This window comes from Heteronotia binoei, chromosome 2 (assembly GCF_032191835.1).
Source record: "Heteronotia binoei isolate CCM8104 ecotype False Entrance Well chromosome 2, APGP_CSIRO_Hbin_v1, whole genome shotgun sequence".
Lineage (NCBI taxonomy): Eukaryota > Metazoa > Chordata > Lepidosauria > Squamata > Gekkonidae > Heteronotia > Heteronotia binoei.
Window position 1 is genome coordinate 36,207,711 of NC_083224.1, and position 17,064 is coordinate 36,224,774.

The 17,064-nt window shown below is 43.4% G+C and overlaps 1 protein-coding gene across 1 annotated transcript in view; it reads left to right on the top strand.

The window, feature by feature from the left end:
• The window catches only part of ATP9A (ATPase phospholipid transporting 9A (putative)), a 141,682-nt gene that overhangs the window by 111,039 nt on the left and 13,579 nt on the right, over positions 1 to 17,064 (top strand). Inside the window, exons 20-26 of the mRNA XM_060230781.1 lie at positions 2,610 to 2,699; positions 2,817 to 2,961; positions 6,733 to 6,797; positions 9,848 to 10,003; positions 12,429 to 12,493; positions 14,406 to 14,514; positions 14,626 to 14,683. Coding sequence (XP_060086764.1) covers positions 2,610 to 2,699; positions 2,817 to 2,961; positions 6,733 to 6,797; positions 9,848 to 10,003; positions 12,429 to 12,493; positions 14,406 to 14,514; positions 14,626 to 14,683 — 688 coding nt within the window. The remainder of the gene's footprint in view (positions 1 to 2,609; positions 2,700 to 2,816; positions 2,962 to 6,732; positions 6,798 to 9,847; positions 10,004 to 12,428; positions 12,494 to 14,405; positions 14,515 to 14,625; positions 14,684 to 17,064) is intronic.

Sequence of the window (17,064 nt, forward strand, 5' to 3'; positions counted from 1 at the left end):
CTGGATTATGGAGAAAGCATGGGAGCATCAGAAAAACGTCTATTTCTGTTTCATTGACTACGCTAAAGCCTTTGAATGTGTAGATCACAACAAACTGTGGCAAGTCCTTAAAGAGATGGGCGTACCAGACCACCTCATATGTCTCCTGAGAAACCTGTATAAGGGTCAAGAAGCAACTGTCAGAACAGGGATATGGAACAACTGATTGGATTAGAATATGAAAAAGAGTTCAACAAGGATGTATATTGTCACCATGCTTATTTAATTTATATGCAGAGTACATCATGCGGAATGCTGGCCTGGATGAAGCAGAAACCGGAATTAAAATTGCTGGGAAAAACAACAACCTCAGATATGCAGATGATACCATTCTAATGGCAGAAAGTGAAGAGGACCTAAAGAACTTCTTGTTGAGGGTGAAAGAGGAGAGCACAAAAGTAGGCTTGAAACTCAACATCAAAAAAACTAAGATCATGGCATCCGGCCCCATCACACCTTGGCAAATAGAAAGGGAAGACATGGAAGTAGTGACAGACTTCACATTTCTGGGATCCAAGATCACTGCAGATGGTGACTGTAGCCATGAAATTAAAAGACGTTTGCGCCTTGGGAGGACAGCTATGGTGAACATGGGCAGTATAATAAAAAGTAGAGACATCAGCCTGCCAACTAAAGTCCAGATAGTCAAAAGTCCGTATAGTCAAAGTGATGGTATTCCCAGTAGTAATGTATGGCTGTGAGAGCTGGACCATAAGGAAGGCCAAGCGCAGAAGAATAGATGCTTTTGAGATGTGGTGCTGGAGAAGAATCTTGAGAGTCCCTTGGAGTGCAAGAAGATCAAATCAGTCAGTCCTAAGGGAAATGAACCCTGACTGTTCCCTGGAAGGTCAGATGCTGAAGCTGAAGCTCAAATACTTTGGCCATCAAATGAGAAGGGAGCACTCACTGGAGAAGATCCTGATGCTGAGAAAGACAGAAGGCAAAAGAAGAAGGGGACGGCAAAAGATGAGATGGCTGGACAGTGTTATTGATGTAACTAACACGAATTTGAGCAGACTTCGGAGGATGGTGGAAGACAGGAGGGCCTGGCATGACTTTGTCCATGGGGTCGCAAATATTCAGACTCGACTGTGCGACTGAACAACAACAACAACCTGTGCATCATATCAGGCTGGGAGAAACGGTCCCAAGAAAACTTCACTGTGGACTGTAGAAACCTAGGTTCAAATTCCCACTCAGGCATCTAGTCAGCACACTACAGTGGCTCAGTTAAGGATTCCTAGCCTGGCTAAAAAACATAAAGACATGACGTCTCAGAGCTAGAGTCTTATACCAGCTTATTTTCCATTCCTGCTTCCCACAGAAACTAGGGAACTATAGTTCTGAGGAAAGCTATGAATTGGAGCACTTTTGACATTTCATCCTAATTTGTTTCTTTGGTGAAAACTGGCTGTTCGTGTGCCACAGAACTGATACTGGTAGTAGCACAGATAAGTATTTGCAAGTATTTTCCCACACTAGTCATAAATCCTGGTCTGTGCTACGCTGCAATATAATTGTGGCTGATGGATCTGTTATGAACCTGATTGTTCCTCTTTTTCCCCCAGTGCAGTTGCACTTTTCAGTAGAACTTGATTGAGAACTAGATTCTTTATAGTCAGGTCTGGTGGTCCTTGTGGCCCAATTTGTGTACTATCAGCCACATCTCATTCTACTGGGTACTATTTTTTCCAAGAGTTCAAAGCCCAGATTCTAATCAACACTGTAGTGTGTGAAAAAAAAGTGGCTTCACTCTGTTATCTGGGTCATTTTGGGTTAAGGAAACAGTATAGAGAGGAGGTTGAAACTCCTTGACCAATGCTCAAACCCTGATACCAATCCAGAACCCATACACTTGGGAGATGAGTTCACAGCTCCCTGATGTGTGACTGACAGCATGAGAACTGGCTCAGGGGAACACATGCCAAACTCGTTTTTAAAAAAGTCTCATCTAGTTGGCCATTAGTTGTCAGCTTCTGTGAAGTTCTCATCAACTCAGCCTCTTTGATGTAACTCAAATAAGGAGTTTATTGAAGGAGATACATGTTCACAGCAAAAGATGCTTTGTTAGAACTGTCCAGCTAAGGTGGGGTCAGGTACATATATGCTATGCATGGCCATTATTATATGTAAGCAATTCTAGGCACACATGATGAAGTGTAAAAAGCATTTGAAACATATTCCTATAACACACACACACACACACACACACACACCTAGCTGCTAGTTATCTTTCCACTGAAAACAAAACCTAGAACTGTTTCTCCCACAGCCCTGATAAGTGTCTAGTCTTCAAGGTCAGAAAGAAGAGATGCAGTGCCTCTCTTATGAAGCCTCTGTGCACTGTTAAACAATCTCCCTGCAATGCTATGGGAACGCATAATATATATGATGTGAAGTCAATGCGAAGCCATTACAACCAAATAACATAAAACCCACGGCAAGAAACACATTCTTGACATTAGTCTTCAAGTTCATATATTTTGGTCTATATTTTGGTTTTTTTGTTCTGATTGCCCCTTTCCCTGCCTCCCAAGATTTTATGATGTGTCCTCTTTGCTCTTTGCTAGGTGACCAACCGTGGAGAAGCTCACTTGGAACTGAATGCCTTCCGCCGTAAGCATGACTGTGCCCTTGTGATCTCAGGCGATTCATTGGAGGTGAGAGGAGGTCCCGGCAGCTGTTGCAAGAGTCTCCTGGCATCCCCAAGAAAGGGTGGAGAGGGTCATAGACAGTCCACATGCCTCATAACCATGCCTATTTGTTCCATGAAACAGGTCTGCCTGAAATACTATGAGTATGAATTTATGGAACTGGCGTGCCAGTGTCCGGCAGTGGTCTGCTGCAGGTGTGCACCAACACAGAAGGCTCAGATTGTGCGCTTGCTCCAAGAGAGAACTGGGAAGCTGACCTGTGCAGTAGGTAGGAAGCATTGGTTGTATTCTCCACCTCCATCCCCCTTTTTAACATTTGAAATACAAGCTGTGATTCCAAGTACCACATGCATGAGACTTTTCACATCACTGGGAGCCTTTCTTCCACAAAAGCCCCATATGGGTTCGGAGTCCTCTAGGGAGGTGTGAGGGGCTACCATCAGATGGAAGGATTGGCCAACCCTTCTTCCCTGAGAGTATAGAAGCTCTTCACAGACAGGCCTCTTTGGATCTTGGTCGCACCAATAGATAAGTGCCGAATTATAGCAAGCCCCAGTAAGGGGCTTTCAAGGCAGTTGAGAAGCAGGGGTGGTTTGTCATTGCCTTTCTCTTCAGAGCCTTTCTTGGGGGTCTTCCATCCCAGTACCAAACTTGCATAGCTTCTGAGATTTGATGAGATTGGGATCAATGTTCTCTCTAAGCTGCAGAGTTTTGTGAGCAAAAATTCTACTTTGTGAGTTACTGGCATTAAAGTTGTGAGCTACTGCATAAATTAGTATGCTCTAAGGTCATCCTTCCTGAGCTAATGCGTGAGCTGGAGGGTAAAAATCTGTGAACTAGCTTACACTAACTCAGCTTAGAGGCCTCATCTGAAGAAGTGTACATGCACACAAATCTTACATTCTGAATAAAACTTTGTTGGTCTTAAAGGTGCTACTGGACTCCTACTTTGTTCTATTAGCTTAGATGAAACACTGATTGGGATATACTATTCTGCCTTCCACCCTGGCTACACAATACCTACCTACATAATAAAAAGCAGTTCTCAATGTTCTCCTTCTTGCAGTATTCCATTACACTCTCTAGCATATCTGAGAAAGACAGGTTTTGATTCTTTGGGCTGAAGTCCCCAGGGCAGACTGCAGGTTTACCATCAGAGAGCCAAATTATCCTTAAAGCTAAGGCAAAGAGGCCAAGTCTGCTGCCCAACTCCACAACTGGGATCTGAGCCTCATGGGTGCTTCAAGTGCCTCCAGAGGTCCATGTCAAAGGCTAGCCTCTGCCAAGCACAAATTTGGACTGGCTACCAAGGGCATTCTGAGTTCGTGAATCTCTGTTGCCAGCCCTGTGTTAAATCTCTGCTTCTTTATACCACATGCCTAAGTTTTTAGTACATTTCCAGACAATCTAGGAAATCTTCACAGTTTGTCTACATGTAAAAATGAGAAAAAGAAACTGATTTCCCTGATTCTTTAACATTCTTAGCCCTTCCTCACAGACATACACAACCTTAAGAACACTGTTGCTTTTCACTGGATTTTCACTCATCAGATTGGGCTGGGGTTCCAGTTTCAGGGAGTAGAAAACTGAGAAGTTGTATGTCATTTATCAGTACTTTTCAGATATTTATTCAGCCAAATACAGATTCTCTAATCTGATTTGGCTACCAATAGAGCTGAGCCTGAATAAAAGCCAATATTTGGAATTCAGGCAGAGCTTGGAGAAGGCATTTAAAGAGACTGTGGTCTCTTCAAATGTCTTCTGAGTTCACTTCTGAGTCATGTCGTGGCAGCACAGGCCGGCTTGGAGAAGGCATTTAAAGAGACCTCTTTAAATGCCTTCTCCAAGCTGGTCTGTGCCACTACAGTGTCAGCAGTGCATTTGGTGAGTGAACTCAGAAGACTTTTAAAGAGTCTGCAGCCTTGAAAGCAATGGAGGGGGGGGGCAGCTTCTTCAAGGGGCCCATGGAATTGACCCCTCTGGCCCAATCTTTTTAAAACTGGGGGGGGGGGCTTAAGAAGAGGCACCAGCACTATGCTGTAAATCTGGTGTCTCTACCTGAAAAAACAGCCCCCCAGTCCCAGATTGATTCTCCATTATACCCTATGAAAATGGTTCCCATAGGATATAATGGGGCCAAATAGATTCAGATTTTCCAAATATTTACCCGAATCTCAACACCATACCAATACTGGAATTTGGGAATATTGGGAAATACCTTTTTTTCTTTTTTAGCCCAGTAGACCTGAATCTGGGGGGGAAATGATTTTTTTCTGCACACCCCTAATCTCCAATTAAAAGGAATTGGGTAGGCTTTGTCTTTATTCAGGCTTAACAGCCCATAAGTCATACACCAAGGAAAGCACTTAGGAATTAAAAATAACAGCAAAGAAAATGTGAGTCACATAAGTTGTACAAACTTTACAGAAGCCACTCAGAAACAGTCTTAGTTTATGGGTGTCAAACGTTTCTGAATATTTTAACGACTTTTTCGCAAGAAATTTCTCTGACAGCAGTGTGTTTAGAACAATATTTAAAAAAGACATGTGGCAAAGAATCCACCATTGACAAGGAGGAATCGCAAAAACATTGTTCTGAGGGAATTCCATTTAAACACTATTTCATCTGTGCTGTAGGTAATGTGTTACAGAAGGCAAGCATAGCTGACTGAATGGGATAGTAGATGATATGAAAGTCCCTTACCAGAGATTCTGGTGAGCTGCTGGCAGTCAGAGTTGACAAGGCTGACCATGATGGACCAAAGGCCCCATGTCTTTGAGAAGGCCCTCCCGCTTCCATAGTTAGGGAATATCATTATTTTTAATGGATTTTCACCAGTGGAAGACGTAGGTACCATGGGATATGAATCTGACATGTGCATCAAATTCCAAACTTTAAAATTCCTGCAACAGTAGATAGCAAGATTACATTTTTTTCCCTCCTAATCATGTTCCTTACTTGGTAGTCACTAACAAGCATTATGGTCCTCCCTTTGCTTTCAAAGTGCGAATATTCCAGGTACTTATCAGTTTAATATTTAGCCCCTCTTACTCTGACTTCACTTGGATTGTGAGCAAGAGAGAGTAGCTAAAGAATGTCAAGGAGGAATTAAATGTGTATGAAGAAGCCCTGAAACATTTTCCCCAGGAAGCAATCATGGAAGTGATGTGTGCAGTGTCCAAGAACAAAATTGCAGATTCACATTTGACTTTTGGTTTTGTGTCTTTTATTTTGTTGCATATATAATTAAGCTCTGGAACTGATTGCTGTGGAGATGGAAAAATGCCACGTGGCAAACCATGAAACAAATACAAAATCCCAAGTGAACTTGTGTCTCCTTCTGTTGAAGTTTACCTGCACTGCTGCAGTTAAATATAGACTTAGTCTTGGCGAGCAGGACAGACTGTGGCTGGCAAATTGGTAGTATGAAAAACAGCAGAAAACAGATCTTTGTGTGACTGGATTTTTTTTTTTGCCACATGTATCTTCCAGGTCATACATGAATTTGTGTGTCTTCCTCTTGCACGCATTTGTAACTCATGCATCTCCCCACGAGGGGCATGGGCAATTTCTCATTTTACATGGTAGCTAGAAGAAGCACATAAGCATGAATAACTTCTGTTTCATTTGCCAAGCAGTCTCTCAGTTCCATCCTTAAAACAAAAGTTGACCAAAGCAAACATGTATTGCACTCTGTGGTACAGATAGGCCTGACTGGTGAAGCCATTGAGATGACAATATTTTATAGATTCCCCTGATGAAGCCAATACAAAATGTGCAGGGGTCTCAGAGTGAATTAAAATGAATGCTTCTGCTGCACCAACTGTCTCCTGTGTTTTACGAAAGTATGGTGTCAAAGTTTTGCATGGTCACAGAGAGCAAACGCAGGTGCTGGGGATGAATCCCACCTGTAGTGCAAGGGTGCATTCATATGGAAGTGTTTACTTTGGAACATATGCAATCCAGATGCAGAACATGAGGGTTGTTAAGCCGTTTGCTGGTTCTTCAGCTCTCTGTGGCCTTTTTCTGTTTCCTGCAGGTGACGGTGGAAATGATGTCAGTATGATTCAGGAAGCTGATTGTGGCGTTGGAGTGGAAGGAAAGGTGAGTCTGTTGAGCGCCAGCTTTGAGTTTTAACTAGGGTTACAAGAAGTCCTGTTTGTAGAGGACATGTCCTCTTTTTTTTGGCATCCATCCTCTTTTGGGCTCTTTTAAAAAAAAACTGATGAAAATGTCCTCTTTTGGGGTTGTTAGGTTAGGAATATTCCTAGTGAGTAGCAATTATCACAGCTTAAATAGTAGGGGCATTTAAAATTAGATTTATCATAGTGATCACTTGTTTGAAGTAGTTGCTCTGGTGGAGCCCTGTGTCAGCTGGGATCCGGGCCCTGTGAGATCTGTGGGGCCTGTAAAACAGAGCTCACCCACCAGGCCTGTGGTCAAGACTCCTGACTGAGGAGAATGATCACTTCCTTGGTGGGCCTCCCTTCTGTTTCCCGTTTTGGCCTCTCCCCAGTGCTGATTGTTATTCCTTTCTCTGATGAAATGGCACCATAAGCACCATCTGTCTATTATGATTAGTGTATTATTATTTTTAATTTTTGAATAATTATAGATGTTTTTATAATTTGTTGTTACTGTGTGCAGAGGAGGGCAAGGCAGAAATCTAATTAATTGGTAATTAATTAGATGTTTTTGTTTTTCTAAATATGGTACCCCTAGTTTTAACCCTATTGATGATTTGCTGTCTCAAACATTGCTGTGTCTTCTTCTGGATATCATAGTTACTGTGGCGGAAGTAGTCCAATTCTGCTTATGCAGGGCTTGAAGGCTTCCTTGATCAGGACTGAAGTCTTTGCCTTTCCCCCTGCAACCCCAAGAAAGAGAAAGTCCCAGCTGAGTCATGCTGGATTCTTTCCTTCCAACATAAGCTCTGACTCAGCTCAGCCTCCTCAGCAGTTGGGGGCGGGAGAACTAGTTGCTCCAAGCCATTCCCACTTTCTGTGTAGACAGGGAGGGAACCTTCAGAGGAATAGACAGACAGAACCACACGTGTATCCTGACTCTCAGACATGAGGAACATTCATTTCCAAATACATAGCCATATTAAGTCTGTTGCAGTGAAAATAAATCAGGATTCTTGAATTGCATTAAAGACCAGAAGGTTTTTATAAGCAAAATTTGAGTCCAGTAGCACCTTAAAGACCAACTAGGTTTTCAGGCTATAGGCTTTCCAGAGAAGAACAAGAAGAAGACATTGGATTTGTACCCTGCCCTTCACTACCCGAAGGAGTCTCAGAGCAGTTTACAATCTCCTTTCCCTTCCCCTCCCCACAACAGGCACCCTGTGAGGTAGGTGGGGCTGAGAGAGCTCTGAAAGAACTGCTCTTGAGCAGAACAGCTCAGAGAGAGTCATGACAGACCCCTGGTCACTCCAGCAGTTGCATGTGGAGGAGTGGGGAATCAAACCCAGTTCTCCCAGATAAGAGTCTGCACACTTAACCACTACACCAAACCGACTCTCACCAAACTGGTCCCTACCCTTGACTCTCAAAAGCTCATACCTTGGAAATCTAGTTGTTCTTTAAGGTGCTATTGGATTCAAATCTAGTTCTTCAACTGCAGACTGACATGTCTATCCTCCTGAAGCCATGGTTTTCATAAGCCTACATGTGGGTATTGTTGAGGCATTATTCTGGCACAAGCTAATAATAATAATAATAATAATAAGTTTTTATTTAGACCCCGCCCTCCCCACCAAGGCAGGCTCAGGGTGGCTTACAGAGCATGATACAGTATCATGGTATTACAATAATAGATAAAATCAATCAACAATATAAATACAAAATATAAATTAATGTTAAGAATAAGCTAAAACAATACAGTGGTGCTACAGTCTCTATTTATCCAGGCCGCATAATATTCATTCTGGTTACATCTTAAAGGCTTCTTGGAAGAGGGCAGTTTTACAGGCCCTACGGAACTGGTTGAGATCCCATAGGGCCCGCACCTCCTCCAGCAGCTGATTCCACCATTGGGGCGCTTTTATAGAGAAGGCCAGCTCCCTAGTTGTTTTAAGTTTGGCCTCCTTAGGCCCAAGCTAGAATAATATAATATAAACATGATCGTTTTTAAGGCTCCATAAGAATCTTGTTTGTTTTTTTCTTTTTAGAGTAGTTTGCATTTAAATATACACAGCTGGCCATATTATTTTGGTATAACTTCCTGGGGCTATGCAACTTCCCTGTGGAAAAAATGGCTCTCCTGTAGTGATCATCCATACATTAAAGAAAATTTTGCCAGCTTCCAAGTGCAGCAGAACAAATTGCTAGAGTTCCAAGAAGATGGAATGGACTTCCTACTGTGGGTAGCAGGTGACCTTGATGGTTGCACAGGAACAGGAAGTGTTGTAGCCCAGCCTGCTCTGCTGCGCTGGTTTTCTACTTGCGTGGAGTTTTTCCACGTAGTAGGGGAGACTTGCTCATTCCATTCTGCATGCGGAGGACCCCACCTTTGATCATAGTAAGAAGTGGGAGCAGGGGCACGGTGAAATCCTCCTCCCCAGACACGGCTGTGTGTTCATCATAGTAAGCTACAGCTTCACAAACATTGATGATAAAGTTCAAAGAGAGATGCTATGGCCAGTGTTTTTACATGGACAAGCTTCCCACCAAGCCCAATGAGAACCAGAGGGGTGTAGTGTTCAGAGCATCAGACTAGGATCCAGGAGACCCAGGTTCGAATCTTCACTGCCATGGAAGCTCGCTGGGTGACCTTGGGCCAGCCGTGCACTCTCAGCCAATCTTACCTCACAGGGCTGTTGTGGGGATAAAAGGAGGAGGGAAAATGATGTCGACCGCTTTGGGTCCCTGTGGGGGAGAAAAATGAGGCATCAGTATCTAAATAAATGCATGCTACTATAGGATATTATAGCATGTCAAATTCGTAACAACTCCCTGTGCATTCCTAAGCATGTAGCAAATGCAAGGTATTTATCAAACTTTCGTGAATCATGTGGCCCATTAATTATGTTGCTTAGAAAGGCTCTTTGTTGTGGTGATTTTCTAGCATTTCTCGCCTTTATTTCTATTACACAAGAGGCTTTGCTGCTCGTTTTTGGTCTGATGAGCTTTTCTTTCTTCTGATATCCCTAGGAAGGTAAGCAGGCTTCTCTCGCTGCAGACTTCTCTGTCACTCAGTTCAAACATCTGGGCCGGTTACTGATGGTGCATGGGCGGAACAGCTACAAAAGATCGGCAGCTCTCAGCCAGTTTGTGATCCACAGAAGCTTGTGCATCAGTACCATGCAGGTAAACAATCCCATCTGTATCTCCTCTCAGGTCTTGGCCTTTTGTACTTAGAGAGACAGGAGGATCAACACAGAGAAGTGAAAAATCAGAAATGAAAAATATTTTCACATTGCATCTTGTATATCGCAAGACTGACATTGACTGAATGCATTCTCTGCAAAACATTCCAGGTTAGACTTTTGTTTCTCTTGGCACTAAAACTAAGGTTTATTTTGATGGGTGTTGCAAGCTTTGATCTGTTTTGTCAGCAGTCAGGGAGTGCCTGATCACATGTAACAACTTCTAGCATGGGCGGGGCCAGTGCCAACATACCCCAAAGGGGAGCAGCTGCCAGGGCCCAATGCCACCGCCCTCCCACCTGCATGCCTATCTCCTACTCACCTGCTTGCTTGCTTGCAAGCCTTCCCATCACCTGTGATTCTGGCCACACATTCTGTGCAGTGTCACTGGGTGAAAGGCACAGGTGGTGGGAGAGCAAGCAAATAAGCTGGTCAGTGACAGAGGGACATGCAAACCAAGGGGCAGACAGAGGGACATGCAAAAAGATTGGCACATGCCAGTGGCACATGGGGAGGGAGACCCCGGGTGCTGTTTGCCCAGGGCCTCCCAAAACCTGAAACTGGCCCTGAGTCCCAATTTGTCTCCCCCACAGGAGAAAAAGCTTTGGGGTGGGGCAATTTCAGTAGGGGAAAAAATGGCATGGTGGAAAGGACTAAACACTGTTTCAACAAGAGTGCTGCCCTTCCTAAGTGTGGGAGGATTTGAAGCATAGGAATAATAGGAAGAGGGAGACTTGGTGGAACAGATAGAGAAGAACGCAGCTGGGCCCCTCCTCCCTTCATCTCCCACCATCTCCAGTTCAAACTCGTGTTATTTTTCAAAGGCCACATTGGTGTGCTGTAGAACAACAGCTTGATTCAAATCTGGTAGCCTCTTAGATGCCAACAAGATTTTCGGAGGATGAGCTTTTGAGAGTCAAAGTATCTGACAAAAGGAGTTTTGATTCTTGGAAGCTCATACTCCCAAAATCTTTGGCAGGGAATGAGCATGAGTGAGTCACTACTCACGTCTTCAGATCAGCTGTATCTGAAGAAGTGAGCAGTGACTCCCAAAAGCTCATCCTCTGCCACAATTTTTTTTAGTCTTTAAAGTATTTTCTACTGCTTCAGACAGATTAGCACGACTACCCATCTTGATCTATCCCCAAAAATCTTGTTGATCTCTAACAGGAGTGACCAAACTGTGGTTCAGGAGCCACATGTGGCTTTTTCAGACATATTGTGTGGCTCTCAAAGCTCCACTACCCTGTTGACCAGCTTGGAGAAGACATTTCTCCTTTAAATCACTTCTCCAAGCCAAGTCATCTGGCAGCTTGGACAATGCATTTAAAGCTGCTTTCTTTCTACTTCTCCCTCCCTTCCTCCCCATCTATTTCCTTCCTTCCTGCCTGCCTTCCTTTCTGCCTTCCTGCCTTCCTTCCTTCCTTCCTTCCTTCCGTCCGTCCGTCCGTCTGTCTTGTGGTTCTCAAACATCTGATGTTCATGTCTTACAGCTCTCAAACATATGACATTTATTTTCTGCAGCTCTTACATTAAGCAAGTTTGTCCACCCCTGGTCTCTAAGATGCTGCTGGACTTGAATGTAGCTGTTCAGTATGACTCCTGCATGGGTGGAAGCAGGCCACTAGTTTTTCAAAGCTGAAATGGTTGGAGAGAATTTGGCTGCTTCCACATGGAACTCTTGCTAGTCAAACTGCAGCAGATTGTAGCTGGGCTTCTCTGCAACATTGCTGTGCCTCCACCCACCTTCTGGATTTTTGCCAGCTCTGCTGTGGGTTTTTCCCGACTTGCTTTGGTGCGCTTTCTTGAAGGGCAGTGCTTAAAGTAGATTGAGAGAAGTGCATTATGGGAACATATTCAGTTCTGCACCTTCCCACTTGCATCCAGGGTCACTTCCCCTGCATTTTGTAACATTAGTACTGTAACATTATATCATTTTTTTAAAAAAGGCAAAAAGCATGTCAGGGGCAAGGGCAAGGGGAAGGAACAGGGAATTGCCCAATGGTGATTACTCTGTTACCTCTACAAATGCCTCTGCATTTACAGCAGCAGCAAGAGCCGAACAGAAATTGTCGTATATATACAGGCAGCAACAGCTCCAGTGTTGCTTCTAGCCAACTCATCTACCAGATGCTAAAGTCAGATGCAGGGATATCCCGCAAGCAGCCATCCTTCTTTCAAACTGTCTTCAACCCTCTGAAGGCTGGAGGTGGGGAAGAAACATGGTCCTCACCCATTCTTGTTTTACCTCATGTCTGTGAGATATCTAAGCATTCAAACAGCAGGCTGCTGTGCCTGCTGCCATTAAGGGTGGATCACTGTCCTTGAACCTGGGGTAACCAAAACCCTTCCCTTTTTTCCTGCAGGCTGTTTTCTCTTCAGTGTTCTACTTTGCCTCTGTTTCCCTCTACCAGGGTTTCCTCATTATTGGGTAAGAACCAAACACTTTCTCAAAATATAAGCTCAGAGAGTTCAAAACGTTTGATACTTTTCAGATGCTTGGAAGTGTTCACAGCGACGTGTGACACTAAACAAGCCACAAACTGTTGTCCAATCTTCTGTTGCTGTGGTTATCAAAAGGAAAGATGAGACTATGAAGACACCCCCCCCCCCAAAAAAAAACCCCCCTGCTTTTATCCAGCAACAGTGATAAGCACGTGGGTCCCGTTAAGCCAAATCTTGGCTGCTGTTGTTAGACTGGTTGAAATATGTTTCATTTAAATGACAGGAGCAGTTTAGTTTTGCTTGGAATATGTCTTTTGGAAGAATCACACATACACATTTTAAAAAATAAAATAATGAGGACAGTTTTTGCAAGCGGTTCTTTTGTGGAAGAAAATGCAATGAAGACATCTCCTTTGCAGGGTTTGTGTGTGTGTGTGTGTGTGTGTGTGTGTGTTTGGGGCTGCATCTGGTATTGTAAACTGGGTTTGAGGTTGAGCTCTGTAAACCATAAGGCCTGGTTTGCACATGCAGAATGGTTTGGCTAGAAGGGCCGGAATTCATCATCTGTTGTCTGAAGTGGTATTGTCCATTCTGGACTTCAGTTATAAGTTCTGTGCCTTACTCTGTGGCAAAGCTATCTTATTCTGTGGCACAGCATAGCCAGTTCCAGTTTCTTAAAATATGCCTGTGTTGGGTTACATGCACACTAATGCATGTGTCTGTTACATTTACAGTTTACAATTGTTGGTTGCATGTAAAATGTACAAAATATAAAACTATATAATTTGTAGATCCAGGAGAATAGCCACGTTGGTCTGAAGCAATAGAACAAAGTTGGAGTCCAATGGTACCTTAAAAACCAATGAAGTTGTAGTCAGGGGGTGTGGGCTTTCATATGCATCCCAATTTGCGGTTCAGCCTGGGCCTTATATATACGAGCTGGCAAGTCTCATTCCATCCCATCTGATGAAGTGTGCATGCACATGGAAGCTCACACCCTGAATAAAACCTTGTTTGTCTTTATGGTGCCATTGGACTCTAATTTTGTTCTATATAATTTTTAGATGTACAGCACCTAATATCTGAGCCACAGACCTCGTTTCTTATTTATTTGGTTACTCCATTTATCTTCCACCTTTCTTCCAAATGAGGATCCAAAGCCACTTAAATCATGCTCCTCTTCACCATTTTATTCTCAAAATAACCAAGTGAGGTAAGTTAGGACAAGTATGTGTGGCTAGCCCAACATGACCCATTCATGGGAAGAATGGAGATTTTAACCTGGATCTCCCAGATCCCATACACTCTAGCCTCTACACCACATATTAAAATGTTTTTTAATCATTTGTTGTTGGATTCTAATTATTATTATGTTCTCTTATACACCCAACACTTCACTTGAGTCCTTCACTAATTTGAAATCTATGTGTCCAGCTCCTGGAGCTAGAATCCCAGAGGCTATTTTTACTCCAGAATATACTTACGAAGTCTGTTCTCCAGACTCTACCACTCAATTGGCAGGAAGCATAAGGAGGAAATGTATGTATGCATGTATGTATGTGCTGTCAAGTTCCAACCAACTATGGAGACCCCAGCAACTTTGGAGACCCCAGCAAAGGGCTTTCAAGGCAAGTGAGAAGCAGATATGGTTTGCCACTCTAGAATCTTCTTGGGTGATCTCCAAAGACTGATTCTGCTTAGCTTCTCGGAGCAGACAAGATTGAGCTATGCCATACTGCCTTCCCTCTCAGCAGAAAGCATAGAAAGTGGCAAAATGGGTTATCTGTTCCACAAGTTTACCATTCCTCATGCAGTAAATTTATTTGACCAGCATGCAATAGGAAATCCCTTAAAACAATGAAGAAATCAGCGAGTCTTTTCCCTATTGCTGCCTTCAGGTATTCTACAATCTACACCATGTTCCCGGTGTTCTCTCTGGTCCTGGACAAGGATGTCAAATCAGAAGTTGCCATGCTGTATCCAGAGCTCTATAAAGATCTTCTGAAGGTTCAACAGATTTCCTTTTTGTTTCCCCCTGCCTTTGGATTCCTGCATGTGCTGTTTTGGCATAACCTACACTTGACTTACGTAAACATTTTCCTGTTGTTTCATTTTTAGGGGAGGCCGTTATCCTACAAAACATTTTTGATATGGGTTTTGATAAGTATCTATCAAGGTATGAAGCTTTACCTGTTTGTCAAGTTGCTTCTAAATTGCTTAATACTGTATAATCAAATGGGGTGTTATGCTGAGAAATGAACTCTTTGAACTTCACGATGGTACCTGACACCTCAGCAGATTTTCCATGCCAAGAAACTAAAAGATCCCAATTGTTGGAAAGGATGTGATTTGGTAGGCTCCTTTATTCACTGTTGGTGGGAATGTCCAACAGTTTTAAATTTTTGGAGTAAAATCATACCAACTATTGAATTAATTATTAATCACAAGATTCCTTTCTCCCCAGAATCAATTCTATTAAATTTATGGAGAAAGGAAGAGATGCCAAGACATAAAGCAGACTTGACGTCTCTCCTTATATTAGCAGCTAAAATTTTAATAGCGCATCACTGGAAGTCAAAGGTAATGCCTACAAAAAGACAATGGTTCCTGAAGGTCTGGGACATAATAGCAATGGATAAGATAGCAAACACAATTCGGCAATCAGAAGTTTTAGAAAGCGGAAAAGACAATAACACGTTTGTGGAAAAATGGTATCATTTCTTTAAGTTTGTACAAGAACAACAAAATGTTTCATATCAACTGCCAGAAAAATATATAGACTTTGTATTCTATTAAGTCTCTCTACATAATATTGTAATCATAATGGGATGGCTAAAGTTATAGATATTGTAATAGTTGTATGTGTTGGATTGTTATTGTTAATATTAATAAATTTATTTAAAATTGAAAAAAAAAACCCAAACAAACAGATTCTACACCAATGGCTGGAGGACACTGAGCTCAGCCAGGCTGGAGACTTCAATAGCGTGCTGTAGCCATCTGTGATGATGGTTCTACAGCACAAAAGAGAAGCATAGCTTAAATGCAGCCAGGTTTTCTCTTGGTGGAAAAGGCTATGCTGGAGATCTTAGGGACCTGCATGAACAAAAGCTGGGTGATTCTGGGGCCCTGGGCAGAAGCCTAAAATGGGACCTCAGAATCACTGCCACCACCTGCCCGACCAACCCCAGGCTCAAACAAGGGGCAGCCCTTGCCCTGTGCGTGGCAGGTGGGCACATGTGGCAGCCCCTGCCAGCTTTTCCTCTTCCCCCCATCAAAGGGGGAAGGGCTATGGATGGTTCCCCCCTCCAGCGCAGCCCAGCTGTCATAGATGTACTGTGGCTAAGACCACCGCCGGAGAGGAATTGGGCAAGTTTGGGGGAAGGGTCTGGCTGGACCCTGACCATTGTTTCTCCTCTGGCAAGCTGGCCATGGTAACAGAAAGTTGCTTGGGCCATATTGTTAGAATGCTAAGTTCTAGAAATCACTGGTGCTTTATTTACTTTATTGTTAAGCCCAGAGAAAATGTGGAGTACAAATATTTTTATAACAAAAGTACGTGGGTTTTGAGGGGGGGTTATTTTTATGTCAGTGTGGGTGTATTTGTGTATGCACCTGGAAGTCATGGCAACCTCTGGTGACTGACCCCTACTGGGAACATGGAGGATATTAAGAGAGGTGGCTGAATAAAACCTGCCCCTGGCTCTGGCATTTCAAGGAGCTCTCCCATCCAGCTACTGGCCAGAGTTGACCCTGCTTAGCTTCTGAGATCTGACAAGATCAGGCTTGCCTAGGCTGTCCAGGTCAGGGCTGTAAGTGTTATTTAAAAAAAAAAAAAAAGTCTGCCTTTCTCTTTTACTCCAACCTAACTCCAACATGGTTGTGGCTACAGTCCATGAATTTTTACTCTTGGGAGAAGCAAGGGTGATGAAGCTGCCTTATACTAAATCAGATCCTTGGTTCATCAGTCAGTATTGTCTACTCAGGCTGGCAGCAACTCTCCAGGGTCTGAAGCAGAAATCTTTCACATCACCTATTATCGAGTCATTGCAACTGGAGATGCTGGTGATTGAACTTGGGACCTCCTGCATGCTAAGCAGGTGCTCTGCCACTGAGGGACAGCACCTCAATGATACTTCAGGCCAGAGTCTGGGAAAGAGCCATTTCAATATGAGCTTAAAGCAAACAACCAGGCTTTGGGGTTGTAGCTAAGAGCAGGGATGACTGGATAGTAAGGGCTTGGGGTTGGAAGAAGGAGGGCTATAGTGGCTTCCAGGGCTTTTTTTGTAGAAAAAGACCAGCAGGAACTCATTTACATATTAGGCCACACACCCCGAGGTCACCATTGTTTTGCACAAGACTTTTTTGTAAAAAAAGCCCAGCAGGAACTCATTTGCATATTAGACCACATCCCTGACACCAGGCCAGCTGGAACTGCATTTCTGTGTGTTCCTGCTCAAAAAGAAAAGGCCCTGGTGGCTTCTAATAGATCCACTCCACACCCTGCTGGTCCTCCATTTTCTGATGTCACATGCTCAAGGGTTGGGCTCTACCCTT